General features: G+C 36.2%; 1 protein-coding gene across 4 annotated transcripts in view; it reads left to right on the top strand.

Moving 5' to 3' along the window:
* Fam204a (family with sequence similarity 204 member A) overlaps positions 1 to 14,849 on the top strand; it is a 29,539-nt gene extending 14,690 nt beyond the window's left edge. For all 4 annotated transcript variants that reach the window (XM_003479315.5, XM_013143638.3, XM_013143640.3 and 1 more), the window contains 2 exons: positions 13,690 to 13,796; positions 14,317 to 14,849. In XM_003479315.5, coding sequence (XP_003479363.3) covers positions 13,690 to 13,796; positions 14,317 to 14,368 — 159 coding nt within the window. In that variant the 3' untranslated portion in view covers positions 14,369 to 14,849. The remainder of the gene's footprint in view (positions 1 to 13,689; positions 13,797 to 14,316) is intronic.
* Positions 14,850 to 15,338: the final 489 nt, after the last annotated feature.

Raw genomic sequence — 15,338 nt, 5'->3', positions numbered from 1 at the left:
GACATACAAAGGAAATTGGAAAGCCATGGGCCTCAGTCAGGAACACTGGCAAGAAATAAGTTTAAGTGTCAGTTTTGTGACTTTTCAAAGAGCAAGATTACATTTTTAAAAAGTGTTTTTTATGGTGGTAAACATAAAATTCATCATCTTCCCCCGTACCTGCATTCAGTTTGTTATATAGCCACTGTTCATCTCTTTATCTTGCAAAACTAAAACTCTGTACCCATTAAATAGTAACTTCTCATTGGGAACCATTCCTGTCTCTGAATTTCACTCCAGTACTTCATATAGTTGGCATCATAAAATGTGCCCTTTAGTGTCTGGTATATTTCAGATGCCATTAAGGTCTTCAGAGTTGTCTGTGTTATAAATGTTAGAATTTGTTTCCTTTTTAAAACTAATATGCTGTTGTACATATTTGTGACATATTTGGTACATTTTGATTGTGATTCAACTGTCACTGCATACTTCGTATTACTCAGCTTTTCATCGCTGTTATAAAATATCTGGGAAGATCAATTTAAAAGAGGTAAGATTTGTTTAGACTCATACTTTGGGAGTTTTTAGTCGGTGGTTGCTTAGCTTTGTTGGGTTAGGGCCTGAGATGGGATAGAACATCATGGTGGAGAAGGCGTAGAAGAGCTTCTCCTCTGGGCACTTAGGAAGTGAGAGAAAGCAAGAGACCTCATGATTCAGTCACTTCCCAAAGTCCATCAGCTGATAACCGATCCTTTAGCACATAGTAGAAACTTCATATTTCAGCCATGACAGACTTGACTATTGCAAATAATTTTCTGTGAATGTAAGTGTCCAAAGATCTGTTTGAATCCTTGCTTTGAATTCTTTTGAGTATATAGTAGGAGTAAAATTGCTGTACCATTAAAAAGTTACCATTTTTAGCTGGGCATGGAAGCTCACGCTTGTAATCCCAGCACTCGGGAGGCTGAGGCAGGAGAATCGTGAGTTTGAGACCAGCCTGGGCTACAAAGTGAACTCAAGGCCAGCCTGAACTGCATAGCGAGACCTGTTTCAAAAAGACAAAGGAAAAAAAAAAAGTTAACATTTTTGCCTTTTTCTTGTAAGATATTTTCCTTTCTTACATTGTAATACTTGTGCTTGCAGTTTGATGGATACAAAAATAATCCTGTTTTATTTTGTTAGTTTCGGCTCTCGTATACCTTTTTATTGCTGTATTTTTTAATAGAAACTTGAAGATACTGTGTTGTAAGAAGATGTTGAATCTTCTCACAAACTGAGGGTTTCAGTGTTTGTTGGTTGTTACAGTGTCTTCTACAGTATTAATAAGATAAAGATCCTTATTCCTGCATGGTGAGCTGTGTCAAAGATGAACTCTTAAAAATTCCATGCAAGATAGTGTTTTTTTGGTTGTTAGTAAGTAAACTATTTGGCGCTTGAAACTTACATTTCCATAGAAGGGCTCTTTGGGAAAGTGGCTCAGTTTCCTGGCCAGCTTAACCCAGCGATAGCAAAGTTATACCAGTAGTGTAGCTAATCTCCACATTGGGTGAAGTTGCCTGTGAAACAACATCAGGAGTGGTAGGGAGAGGCAGTGCTGCCGGGGTGGGAAGAGCCCCAGTGAGTAGGTAACTGTTACAACGCTAAGGATCAGGTGTGTACTAAGACATCATGATGGGGGTACAGAAGAGTAGCTGAAGATCTGAGGGGGCTTTCAGAGCCCGAAAAGCACGCAAGCAGCAACAATCAGTCACTGGTCTGTGTCACAATTTAACAAAGGATAGCAGAAGCTAGTGGACATGTCAAAACCTTTTGGCAGACTGGTGCTTAAATGTAGCATTGTTGATAAAGTATTTCATGTTGTTAAGCAAGTGTCTCATGAATCCCTTTAGAAATTCTAGCAGTGTGTTAATTGTTGCTGTTGGATGCTCACTGGTCTGGAGACAGCTAGATAGTTCCAGTAAAGCATAGTACAGGCACTTAAGTAAGGAGAAACAGCCAGACCAGAGTATGACTGCCCTGTTGCTTTTACAAGTGCTGTGAATGTCATCAGTCTGTTCAGTAGTGCAGGATGTGGCAAACTGGTTTCTCACTGTCATTGGTTATGTAACCTTCCTTTTAAAAGACCTAAGAATTGTATACTGTATGATCTCTACCAAATACCGTGGCAGCTGTGAGGGCAGAGTTGCCCAGTCAGTCAGTTTCCTAGGGCATGTGCCTTTAAGGGAAGAAAGGTGAGGATAAGGCAAACGTAGGCTGCAGTATTACTAAAGTGTGGGCACCCTGTGGCCCATCGCCTGCTGTCCAGTTTTCCTCTTTCTCTGTTGATTAGCACACTCCCAGAAGTGAGGGGAGTTCTTTGAGAGGCATTCATTTTATTGCAGGTTCTGTATTCTTTTTATTAGTAGAATTAGTATCTGAAGTTTTGAACTGAACACATTTTACTTTAAAAAGAAAAGTTACTTTGAAATTATTTGACTTTCGGAAAGTTGGAAGTTTACAAAGAGCTTTCCTTTCCAGACTGTGTGCTTTAAATTTACTAATTATCCTACTGAATTCCTTAAAAAATAATATTTATCTTAGAAGTAGTTGTTCAAGTTACAAAATCAAAGCATAGAAAATGGATAATCAAACTTTGACAGTACAAACTATTCTGTTTGATGAACTAACAAAAACTTAGTAGTATGGTTATTCATCTTGCACACTTAAAACATACATAGTTATATCCTTTAGAGCACTTTCTTTCCCTAACAATATGTAACTTACCATCTAGTGATTTCTTAATGGTTTTTTTAAAATTCTGTATTATTTCTATCCATTTTATCTGTTTTGCCTTTTTTTCCTAAATAAAAAATATCTAACTTTAAAAAAATAATATATATCTTGATCTATGACATTATCTTGTTTTTTAGTTTTTTTCACCTTTAATCTGGAATAGTTCCTCAGTTTGTCTTTATTTCTCAGGACCTTAACATTTTCCAAAAGTGGAGGTCAGTTATTTTGTAGGATCCCCGTTAATTTTGGTTTGTCTGTTACATGCTCACAATTGATTTCAAGCTAGGTAGTGTGGGCAGAAAAAGCACAGCAGTGATTGTTGTGTCCTTCTCACCTGCTGTCTCCTCATACCATTCATTAATGGGATTGCTTTGGTTATCTTGATTAGGGTAACCTCTCCACTGTAAAGTTACTGTTTTCCCCTTTGTAATGAGTAGGGAGAAAAGATAATCTGAAACTGTAAATATTCTTCTCATACTTTCCTCCACTAGTTTTAACATCTTTTGCTAATTCTTTTCTGGCTCAGGACATTATGATTTATTACCATCAGATAACTTTAGATGTCTAGAATATGAATTCATTGTACTTTACGTCTTGGCCTATCACATGTGAAATTTTTAAAGTGGGATACTAGATTAAAGAATCCTTTCTGTATCTTAGTAAACCTGGATAATTTCCTGCATGGGAGGCAGTCACCATGATCCTTTGCCTAACAGCTATTACCCCTGTTTGTTCCCTGGTGAGCTTGCCCTGCTGAACACAGCGTGAGGCTGCCTGCGAGAACATCGGGCAGAGACTTGATAAAAATGTGCATGTGTTTCTTTGAGGGTACAGTATTGTGTTTCTGCTTTTGGTGTTTTGTCATTTGGCTATTTCAGAAGTAATTTTATAATACTTGGTGTTTTCCACTTAAAGGACTGTTTTTTTCTTGTCATATCTTATGGAAAGTGAGATCGCTTCCGAAATATGTGATAGGGTTGGGGATATAGCTCAGTGATATGGTGCCTGCCTGGCATCACGAGGTCCTGAGTTCAATTCCCAGCACAAAACAAAACAAACAGCCAAAAAAACCCCACGATATTTCCAGGACTTTATAAAAATGGGAAACATTTTTCTCAGTTATTCTTACTCCATACAAATACAATCATTTGAGTAAAACAAAAGTTATTTAGTATGAAATTACAGAATTCTGATTAAAAGAGAAACAAAAATTTGAGCCCTATACTATTGTGTAGTTAAATAGAAAGACATCTGGAAAATGTTCAGATACAGACATTGGGAAGATACTGGTGCCATAATAAATAAGTACCTGTGAAAAATAGCTAATGTGATGAAATTCTTGAGTGAGTAGTTTAGGTTGGGATTTACATTTTCCTATTCATTCTCTTGGTGCCAGTCACCATGGATATGAGCCATGGGGTTTGAGTCTGAAGCCACAGCTCTTTTTGAGTTTAAGTGTATGTGTGCGTGGTAGGTGTCCTTTTGCAAATCAGGTGTATTGGTTTTTAATCAGTACTACTTTCATTTTTTAAGAAACAGTGACTGGGACCTGCTGATAAAGCTTTGCTCAGAGGCACAGATCTCAGAGTTCTTAAAGCCTTTTTCCAGCCTTAATAAGTGAAGCTAATTTTTGATGTTAAACATTTATAAGCCTGTGAAACAAATAGGGCAACATCAGTTTTGTGATAAATGAAGCCAAAAGTAGAACCATTTCTGATTGAGAAGCCGTGAAAGCAGTTAAACAAACAAACAAACAAAAATCTCACTAAGATAGGCTTGACTGTGCTGTCATTGCAATACAGCAAGCATAGTAATTTTTCAGTAATACAACAATCACGTTTCCTTAAATCACTGACATTAAGGATGTGTGGGATTCGGTTTGGAAGGCTGACTCGCCTTCACATGTTTGAAGCCTGGATTGTGCTTCAAATAATTGACTTTGCAAGGGAGTATATAGTGGGCTGTTTTAAGACAACAAGTTCCTCCTGTTGATTAAATACATCTTTGTTGTTACAAGTGTTGGAGGAGAAATGAAGTGGATACATAGATTTATGTTGTGGTATACTGATAAAACTTCTAATTTGGAAAAAAGTTGTTTTTGTTTTTTAAGAATACATATACACATAATATTGAGCATGATCGTGGCTTGTTAAGTACGTTATATTCATTCACAGCAGCACTTGAAAATGCTGTCCTTTGGTATTATCTTTTCTGACATGTTATCTTCAGTACAGTGCACATACTAATTTATAGAAACCAAAAGAAATAAGTATTTTGAAATTAAGTGCAAAAGCCTAGTTATAATTAAGTAGGCGGCATGTAGGTTGAATTTCACATTTTGTACAGATGATTTTTTTTTCTAAGCATCTTCATGTTACTGGTTGTAAAACCAAAGCGGGTTGGCAGTAGAACAGTGTGTTCCACCACTGAGTGAGTGAGTCATACCTATGTTAGGTACATTGCCCAAGTGGATTTCAGCTTTGCCTGTGCATTGTTAGGGCAGACATGAACAAAGAGTTGACTGTAAAATTTCTTCAGCTTTGCATGGCTTACGCTCTTAAAAGATTAAGCTTTTCCTGAAAGTGAGATAGGATGATCTTTGGTTGTGCCAAATAAACTTGACTATTTCAAAACAGTACTTTTTGTTGAAGCTCTGTAATTTTGAGTAACCTAAAAAGAGTAGTCATGTTGTTCTCTGATTTTTAGGGTGTTAATATACACACTCAAGGTACTTTGGTTATAATCCAGTGCCATCTTTGCCAAGGCCATAACTTTTTGATTAAGGGTAATAAGTGTTTCATATTTTAAAACCCAAGCCAAGGACTTGGTGTTGAGCATATTATTAATTTAGGATCTAACCAAAGTATCAGAGGTAGAAATGATAAATTAATATTATACTCTTTTTGTATGTGTATATATGTAAATAAACCATAAATTTAATTTCATTATAAGTACAGTAGACTGACTAGGTATGGTGGCACACGCCTGTAACCCTAGCACCCAAAGCTGAGGCAGGAGGGTTAATGTGACTTCGAGGCCAGTCTGGACTAAAAAGTGAGTTAAAGGCCAGTCTGAACTGCATAGCAAAACCTTTTCTCAAAAAGTTCAAAAAATAAGGACAGTAGACTACTTAAATTTGGGAGCTACAAGACATAGGCAAAATTAAAGTACTAATCACTTGTTAATAGTTAAAGAAGGTAGGAGTGTTTTTTGTTGTTGTTGTTGTTTTTTACAAAAGTAAAGTTTAAATTGAATTGTGTGCTTTTGTAGTGCAGTGAATCTTTGGTAGACTGTTAATTTGCAGCCCACACTGTATGTTCAGAGTAATTCCTAGAAAATCTGAGGGCATTTTATTAGAAAACTGCATATGTACATCTGAGGAGAGAGGTTCTGCATTTTATGTTAACCTTGAAAATGTAGTCATTTCTCAGAGGTGCTGTGGACACCATGGCATTTGCTCAAGCATTTGGGATTTTTCCAAGTTAGTTTATTAGGGTTTGGATTCTCTTGAGAGACTTTGACTACAATTTACTCTTTTCATTTTGGTTATTAATGTAGATGTAAGTGCTCTTTATGAAATGGGAACTTGAACACCACCCCACCAAAACCTTCCCAAATAATACAGTTTTGACAGATTTACTTATCAGAGTACTTAAGGTATTATTATAGCTACAGTTCAAACTTGAAACATTTACTTAGATTGTTAGAGTGGCTGTCAAACTTAAATTACTTCTAGTTAGTGCTATTATGTGTGTCCCAAAACAAAATCAAAATTAAAGAAGCTGAATTGAAAAACGTTATGAAGCAAATCTATTGTTTCTAAACCTTTTATTCTGTAATTCAGAGAGCAAAATTGTTTTCTATTTTTGTAAATACTTTGAGTAAAAATATCTTGTTTCTAAGGTAAAACAGTTTGCTCACATATAAAGCTGAACAATATAGTCCAATTAGCTGTTATAAAAATTTATCACTATGATCCTACTCAAGGAGGACTGGTCCTTTCTATTACCTTAATTAAAATGATTTCTGTCCACTGAAGATTGGGTAAGCACAGTAAAAATTCATTGAATAATACATGTATGCATTAAAATTTTATTTTTATGGAAAGATTATTTTGTTGCTAGTACTAAGGGGTATGCTCAGTGAATATAATTTATAGGTTTGCTCTAAAAACAAATCATTTTTTTTACAGAATAATTTCATAAGAGTCATCTGATGTCAGCAGACTGGAAAGCATACATTTTCTGTCTCCTTTCAGATTTTACTTGTCTACATTTAATTTCTTTATTTTTTCTTTTGTTTAATCTTTCTAGTTAGGCAGTAGGATATAGGGCCATTTTCTCTTTGGCACATTTCACTGATGTGCAGTGGGAAAGAATACAGGATATGGGAGAGGAAAAGCCCTTTGACCAAATAGGCTGTTGCTTCTCTGTAGCACCTTCAGCTGCCTGAGGAGTTGGGAGCTCCTTGCTCTCAGGAGAGAGAGAGAGAGAGAGAGAGAGAGAGAGAGAGAGAGAGAGAGAGAGAGAGGTGCGCGCTGAGGACCATTCAGAACTGACTCCTTTTTATTAACTTTGGTCAACTCTCATTGCTTTTTAACTTAAACATTTGTCCATGTGTCATTTTGTCTGCACCAGCTCTGACATGGGGGTCACTTAACTGGTAATTTTAATTCTTTGAAGCCTTGTTTTTCTAAGAAATTTAGTTATTATGTGTGGTGAATACTTAGTGTGATATATGGAAAATAAGCATTGTCTGTCCAAGTAAGGGAGGCTGTGTGTGCATTCCTTTACATCTAGTTTGAAGATATGTTCATTCCATAAAAAACCTTGAAGTTGGAGCATTTTAACCTCAGAAAAGTAAGATGTGTGCTCAGTGATGGGTCTTATTTCAGGTTTTAAGGTGTGCTTAGATCTCATTGCATTGTGGGTGTTTTCTTTTAACCTTTGGGGTCTGATTGGGTGATCACCTTGAATAGTGTTCCTTATGCTCTCCTTTAATTATGTTTATCTGTGCTTTTAACTAACCTTAAAAAAAGATTTCAGATGTTACAAGTCTAATTAAAGAGACAGACAAAGCACAGTTTATACTGTAGATTTTTTCTGCAGTTCAATTAATCAGCGTGTTTTCTCTTTTAATTAAAACCATTTTAGTAAATTAAAGCCCACAGCAAAACACATATATAATTTGTTTGTAATTAGCTCTTAATTGGTGGTAGTTGAAGCTTAGCACCCTTGGTTTCTTTCTTCATGATTGCCATTTTATTAGCAGCCAGTCATTAATTAATCTTTTTCTAATTAGCTTATAAAACTGTTGATGGCACATTATTGTAAATGTGATTTTAAGTTCAAAGCTTGTTAATAGGCTTTCTTACTTAGAACAGAGATAAAGAAATTGCTGAAAACAGTACTACAGTTCTTTTAAAAAACTGTCTTTCTTACCGAGGCTGTGTAAAGCATCTAACAGCTTATGGTTAATTTTTAATGCTTTTTTCTCTTATGAATGGAATAAGTTACTTGAATATAAATGTCTGTATGCAGGAGTAATTTCAACGCTATGACATCTTTCCTCTTTCTTTGGGAATACTATAACTTACATATAATTTGAGGCCTTAATAGTCATCATTAAAGCAGGTGTTATGTCAACTATTTCACTATGAAATCAAAGTTGGGTGCATGCATCTTTATGTGCATGTGTCTGTATGTGTATGGGCACATACTGTCTCTCTTTACTGTATAAAAAGTACTTATGCACATACACCGTATCTCTTTTTCATATTTTAAAACTGAAATTTATTGGATTATACTTTGAAATAAGGTGATACTAAGTTGCAGGTATAAAAATAAACACAAGGTGTGCATAGAGCTATGCACAATACAGATCTGTGTGGTACATTGATCATCTGCAGACATACGCCTGCCCGTACCTGCACAATTAAGATGACAATGAAATTGGGTTATTTCCTGTAACAGAGAAAATGACTTGATTTAAATGAGAGTTAAATGATTAGATATAGCATAAATTGTTTGCTGGCATCGGAGCTGTGACATCTCAGATGGGTTCATGGAGAGGAAGGTACCAGTACAAATACTGATGCCCTGAATTTACTATGGCACTCAACATCTTGCTTGCAGATTGAGTGAACACATTAGTCCCAGGGTGCACTTTACTGAAATAGACCACTGGTTTCACAGAACTCCTTAACTGCGTGGCATTCTGAATTGTTTTTCATTTTCAATCGAGTATTAGTGCATTTTTGAAAGTCATTTTTAAAAATGTAACATTACCAGTCATTGGAAAGTGCTTGTTCTTGTTTGCTTCTTGGACTTTGCATGTTATTTCAACTTTAGCTGTTTCTTTGCTTGTTTTTTAGAAGGCATTTTGTGATGCCATGCAGGAGACACTAGAAAGGGATAGCTGACAAGGAAAAAATTAAAAATTGGATAAAAAGTAAATGAATAATGTCATATTACTAAAAAGATGAGAGGCTAATTTGTGCCGACTTTTTGCTAATTTTGTTCAAGCCTCAAAATGAGGAGCTGTCACCCGTTCTGTGTAGCACTGATGACAGTGCCAATGATCCATGAAATAAGCTGCCGCTGGCTTTGTTCTGATAAGAATGAACAAATCTGCACAATGTTCAGCTCCCAGAATCTCATTTTCATACTTGCATGCAGGCTAAAAGAAATAAGCTGTTTGCAGGCTTGATTAATCAGACATTGGAGGGGTTTTTGTCTCTTTGATCTCTTTCGTCTCCTAGGTAACTTGCTTGACATTAATGTTGAGCTTGAGTAAAGACAATCAGGAATTGTCGACTAAACTGATATAAAAATTAAAGACCTTAACACTTTAAGTACTCCAGTAATGGTTCCGCTTTACTTCAGAAAACATCTGTTTTCATTTAATTAAAGAACAAAAGGGAATGGCATAAATATTTTTCATAGAGACCTATTATTCCATAAAAAGTTAAAGTATGATAATTGGTATTTTTAAATAAGTGCCTTGAAAGTGTTCAAAAGGGAGCAAAACTTCATAAATCTGTTATAAGCTAGTAATTTTGAGATGAGTAAAATATTTTATGAAATGGATAAGAAGTTTATAGTTGTGCTAGATTAAGCTGTTTGAATCAGATGTTTCAAATGATTATCAGCAAACTTTATAATGACAACATTTGACAAGAAAAACTAACTTTATTTGAAGTTTGTCTTTTAAAAATCTGTACTATAAGGATGTGCCATTATACCTATTTTACAACCCAATATGATTTACACAGGCTAAACCTGTAAAATTGAAAGGAATTAAAAAAATGTCGCCGTGCATTTGCTTGAGGTTATGCAGACGCTTTTACAAATCTTCCAAGTGGCTGTAAAGATGAATGCCTCAAGGGTCCAGCCAGGGCCCTGCTTTTCCAACCAGCTAAAGCCCTTATCTTAAATCCAAGCAAAGTACCATTAATCTTTTTGAAAGACCTTTTATGGCTTTTAATATATCCCAAATTAGAACATTTTACACCCTTGGTTCCTGAAATATGGTGATAAAAAGCCTTTAGAGCTTAATTTTCCTTACCGCATGCTCTGACCAATTTGCAGTTCTTTGTGATAATGTTTAGACACCTTAATTAAAATGCAGCAAAATATTGGATGGTCTATATGGAAAATGCTGATACTTTGGCTACACATACGAGAAAATCTGTATATATTTTTATTCATTTAAAAAAATTTCTTCCCACATTGTGTTGCTGTAGTTATCTGATGACCCAAAACAGTCTTTTAATATAGAAACCATTGACCAAGCTTTTGTGATGTTTACATTGAGTAGGAAGATGCATTTTTCTTTTTATGGAAGCAGAAGGGGGATTTTTGTTGGCTTATTTTATTTGTTTGTAATACTGAAGCAGCACAATATCTTTTGTATTCTGGAACTCGAGTTAGTCATCTTGAGTGGGAAACTGCGTTTCTTCTTAACCATCTCTTCTATTGGAGGGCTTACTATCCTATTATATGTCCAGATATGTCTTATTCTTTTTCTTTCTCTACAGAAATAAGTGAAACACATTCATTCTAAGCATGTGAGGACACAAAAGATTATGACTTTTCATCATCATTACAAACTAAATGATGTTTTCTGTAAAAAATACATAGGCCAGTTTTATTTAACTTTTATCAATTGATAAACATTCCATTTACCTTAGCCCATCATAAAATATATACATGTTTTATGGGAACAACTATATTGTTTGATAGTATTCCTGTGCACCCAGTAGTCTGTTTAATTTATAAAATGATGGAGTCCTCACTTGTGAATACTTGCTTAACACATTCTAATGAATAACGGGTTTATATTGTGTCTTAGGACCGTGTGATAACCCTTTGCTCTGGCACAGGTTACGCTGGGTTTGGCCTTAGCCTTGCTGGAACACTTAAGAGCATTGCCACTATGCAAGTATGTGACATGTCAGAGTGAAGAGCCCACTGAAGTCAAATGACTGCACGTCAGACACTTGGAAATGCTCATTGGTTTGTTCGTTCTGAATCCAGGAGCCCCGTACTGGGGAATTTGAAGAAATTAAACATGTAAAGCTTAGTGTACCATATTTTTGGCAAATAATTTGCTCATGTGGTTAATAGTACATGGCAGAAATATTTCAGATTGCTTTTGTTTCTTAGCCAAACTATAGGCTTAATTTAAATATAATACACTGCTTGTTTTTTTATATTTATGTATATTATATAGAAATGGGGTTAATGAAAAGCTACAGATCTCTTTAGTTTAATGTTTTGCCTTTGGGGGATAGGATGTGAGAAAGAGACTGTTTCATCCCTATGAATGTGGACGGCCTGATGCACATCCCAAACATGGGTCATAAGCTGGGTTCTCTGGCAGAAGGAGGACAGCTTCTAGGTGTACACGCTGTTGCCCTGGTGTCCTGTTGTATCTCTGTATTTGCCAACCCCTTGCAGTTAGGTGGAGCCATGTGAGCAGTTTTGACCAGTGGGCCATGTATTCATGTGTGTCACTTTAGGACTAAGTAGTTAAGAGCCAGTGTGAAGCCCCCCAGTTCTTTTGCCATAGGGAGCCCAAAGTCCACATGTGGAGATGCTGATCCATGTAGTCTTGGAGTGAAACAAATGAAAGTTTCACCAGTGGGATTTGGGAGGTTGAAACTGCAGTGTTGGGTAGCTTCACCCTGCAGGTGCTGACTTGATTTCTTACATACATGACAGGCAAGTGGGTAGTTCTTCAGTGGCTGGGAGTTCCATCCTGTTGAAAAATGATGCCCAGCATCCTCCCAGAGTTTCACTTCCCCTGAGATGATGATGCTATAGTCCTTTGATTCTTACCCTTGTTTTGGTTGGTGTAAGTGAACTGTCTTTGTTAAAGAGTTAGAAGCCAAAAAACCCAAAAGAATAAAGCCAGCATTGAAGCAGTCACACCTCATCCTTACTTGCAAATTTGATAGCAAGCTGTGTTTGGTTTGGTACTGTGTCTTCAGCATCTACAACAATGCCTGGCAAATTACACATTAATGCCTTTAAAGTTTGTGGGATAAATATTCTCCTTATGGGAAAGATGATGGCAGTCATGCTGCTAACACTGCTTTGAGTATTGAGAAATACTGAGGTTGATCTGGTTTCTCATGTCACTCAGGGCACAGTCATTCTTTTCCTCAGTGACTGTCCTGTTGAAGCACCTTGATTTATCATCTTCCTTCCATTTGCGTATTCATCCCTTCCTAAACTGAAAAATAAACTTTTTCTCATTTGTAGTCTGCTCAGTGCTTTTGATTCCCCTTGGCTCTTTTGCTGTAAAGAAAACTATTCTCCAAGATGAGCAGGAAGACACATCAAGCACGCCAGACCTTGCTTTCCTAATTGGCTTCTTTGCTTGCACATGTGTTCATAACCTTTTTCATGCCCTCCTATTGGTAAGCAGATCTCTAAAAGTAGGCTTTGATGCACTGATCTCTGACTGGCTTCTGGGTTGTTTCTTCTTTTCTACAAATCTGCTAGTCTACTAATACGCATCAGGTTGAGTAAAGGAATAGAGAAAACAAGAAAAAACAGAAAAACTTTTAGCTTTCGTTGTTTCAGTTGGGTTTTTAATGGATCTGTGTGAGCCATCCATGGTAGTTGGGTGTTTTAATATAAGCCCATAGAAACTAGGAGGTGTCAGCACCCCAGCCTTGGAGATACTGGAGAAACTTTTCTGCAGCTAGAAAAGGGCTGGAGGGATGCATAGGCAAAGACTGTTACAGACTGAATTAGAGATAACCACTTAGAGGGGGTACTTGGGGATAGATCTGGTAGGAGTTCTGATTGCATGTCAAGGGTCCCTGAAATGGCCCCACCCAAGGAACACCTGAGCTCTGGAGTCTAGCCTTTCGTATTCTGGGACCTTTGATATCTTTTTCTCTCTCAGAAACTTAAAAGCTATTCCTCATCATGCATAGTGCATTTATGAAGTAGTAATTAGCTTTCCCATGTTTTATTAATCCCATCTGTAACTGCCAATCAGAGCTTCTGATCAGCATGAGATAACTGCTGTGACCATACTGAGTTGCTGTAATTCTAGCCCAAAGCCAAGAAAGTTGATGTCTCTGTCAGTCTGTGCAGCCTTATCAGGGCAAATTCCTATTGAAATGCTGGGATAGCTTGAAGAACCTCATTACTACCTTTGCGGCCCTCAAGGGGCCTCACTTTTGGAAGCATTTCCATCCAGGAGATGATTCAGCTAGGTAGAGGTCTGTGGGGAGGGAAGGGAAATAACAGGCCATGACTGTGTACTCGTTAGCTTTGTTCAAGGAGCCTGAGCATAGCATTTCTGATCCCAGACATGGCTTTCTTACCTACAAGTTCTCAATTAATATATCATTATAATTCTTGTATTATCTGGAATACTTGTTTTCATTGAGTTTTCTCCCTTCTTTTTAATTCTTAGCTCGGTGTAAAAATTGCCAAAGCATTTGCCTGCCACAAATTCGTACAAGCCAAAAAGGAGATTGAAAACTCACAAGCCGCTCGAAAAAAGAAGAAACTTGCATGGGGGTAAGTTTCAGGAGTTTTTGTAGTAATTCTACTAACTTCATAGGAATTTGACATCCTGTTAATACATTTTTGAATCCAATTGGTTGGTAACTTTTATTTTACTTTGTATCTTCGTTGATAAGATTATAAATATGGAGCCATTTTTTCATCCTGTTGTTTATTTTGTAAGCAATGGAGTGTGTGGAATTGTTTTGCTTTGGTCACATAATCAACAGGTTCTTTAAGGGTATGGGCATGGTGGCACAATGCTTGTTAGCTCAGCACTTGGGAGGCTGATGCAGGAGAGCATCTGGAGGTTCAAGCCAATCTGGGCTACAAAGTAGCCTGATATGCATAGTAGCTGCAGTCTGTTCTGCATAGTGAGACCCTGCCTCAAATAGATTACAACAAAACAGACCAAAAAACCCCTGCACTTCAGCAAAGTTTTAATTCATTATGTTTGTGGGATAAATATTCTCCTTATGTGAAAGATGATAGCAGTTTTAGAAATAAATTGAGATTTTTATATTCTTCATTTCAGGTTTGAAGCAAAGAAGAGATGGGAAACCAAAAGCAACATGGGATATATGTAACTGGGCAGAGGTCTTCAAGACACATGTAGACTTGTGTGCTTAATTTACAAAGGTTTTCCTGCTTAAATATTTTAGCAGATCAATAGAAGTAGAGAAAAGTAAGCATAAATCTTAGGAATTATCTGTTTTCAGTTTTTTCTAAAAAGTTCATTCTGTTGAATGGAATGAAGTACTTTGTTATTTATGTAATATATTTGAAGATACATACAAGAAAAGAAGATAGAATTTTATTTATGTGTATAGACCTATAGTATAAAATCAGTTTTGCTTCTTATGTGTTTGTATAGCATAATCATGGTCCTTGTATTTTCTTATCTGTTCTTGGCATAACTGTACTTCTTCTGAAATTATGTTTTTAAGATTGGCTTTTGTTTAAAATGAATTTTAATCATAAGTGCAAAAAAGTCTCATTTGATGCTTGTTTCCAAATGACTATAATTATCTTAGTGTTATAAAAATAATTATTGATTCTTTACTGGAAGCAATGGTATTGTTATTTCATAGTCCCATATAAAAGCAATTGATGAATTTTTGTGTACCTTCAGATGAAATGATTACAGGGAAAAAGGGTCAAAATATAGTAGTTAGGGGATGATTTAAATTCAGCCCTGTTTAAAACATCTTCCTGTATCTCTCAGCAATATCAGTCTTTAAGTTATGCGATAGCTCTTAGAAGAAAAAGTGCTATGAAATGTTAAACAGTCAGTTATAACCTAAGGTAACTCAGTTATCTCAGAGCTGGTTTGTTTTACTACTATTCTGAATTACTCCTTAAAAAATAGAATGAAATGTCAATAAAGATAAAAAGATTGAGTGAATTAATGCTCATAAAGACAGTCATGGTACCTCAGGAGGGAGTTTCATTAGATACATGTTTCACAGTGCTGATGGGAAGTTGCTTTGAGAAATCACGTGACAAGCTGCTAAGTAGGCTCACAGTTGGATAGTATGAGAAATGAGTCATGGTTCT

Source organism: Cavia porcellus, unplaced genomic scaffold, assembly GCF_034190915.1.
Source record: "Cavia porcellus strain 051 isolate PalLab524CR breed Dunkin Hartley unplaced genomic scaffold, mCavPor4.1 scaffold_2, whole genome shotgun sequence".
NCBI lineage: Eukaryota > Metazoa > Chordata > Mammalia > Rodentia > Caviidae > Cavia > Cavia porcellus.
Note: the sequence above shows the minus strand (reverse complement) of the source record. Positions and strands in the feature narration are given on the sequence as shown.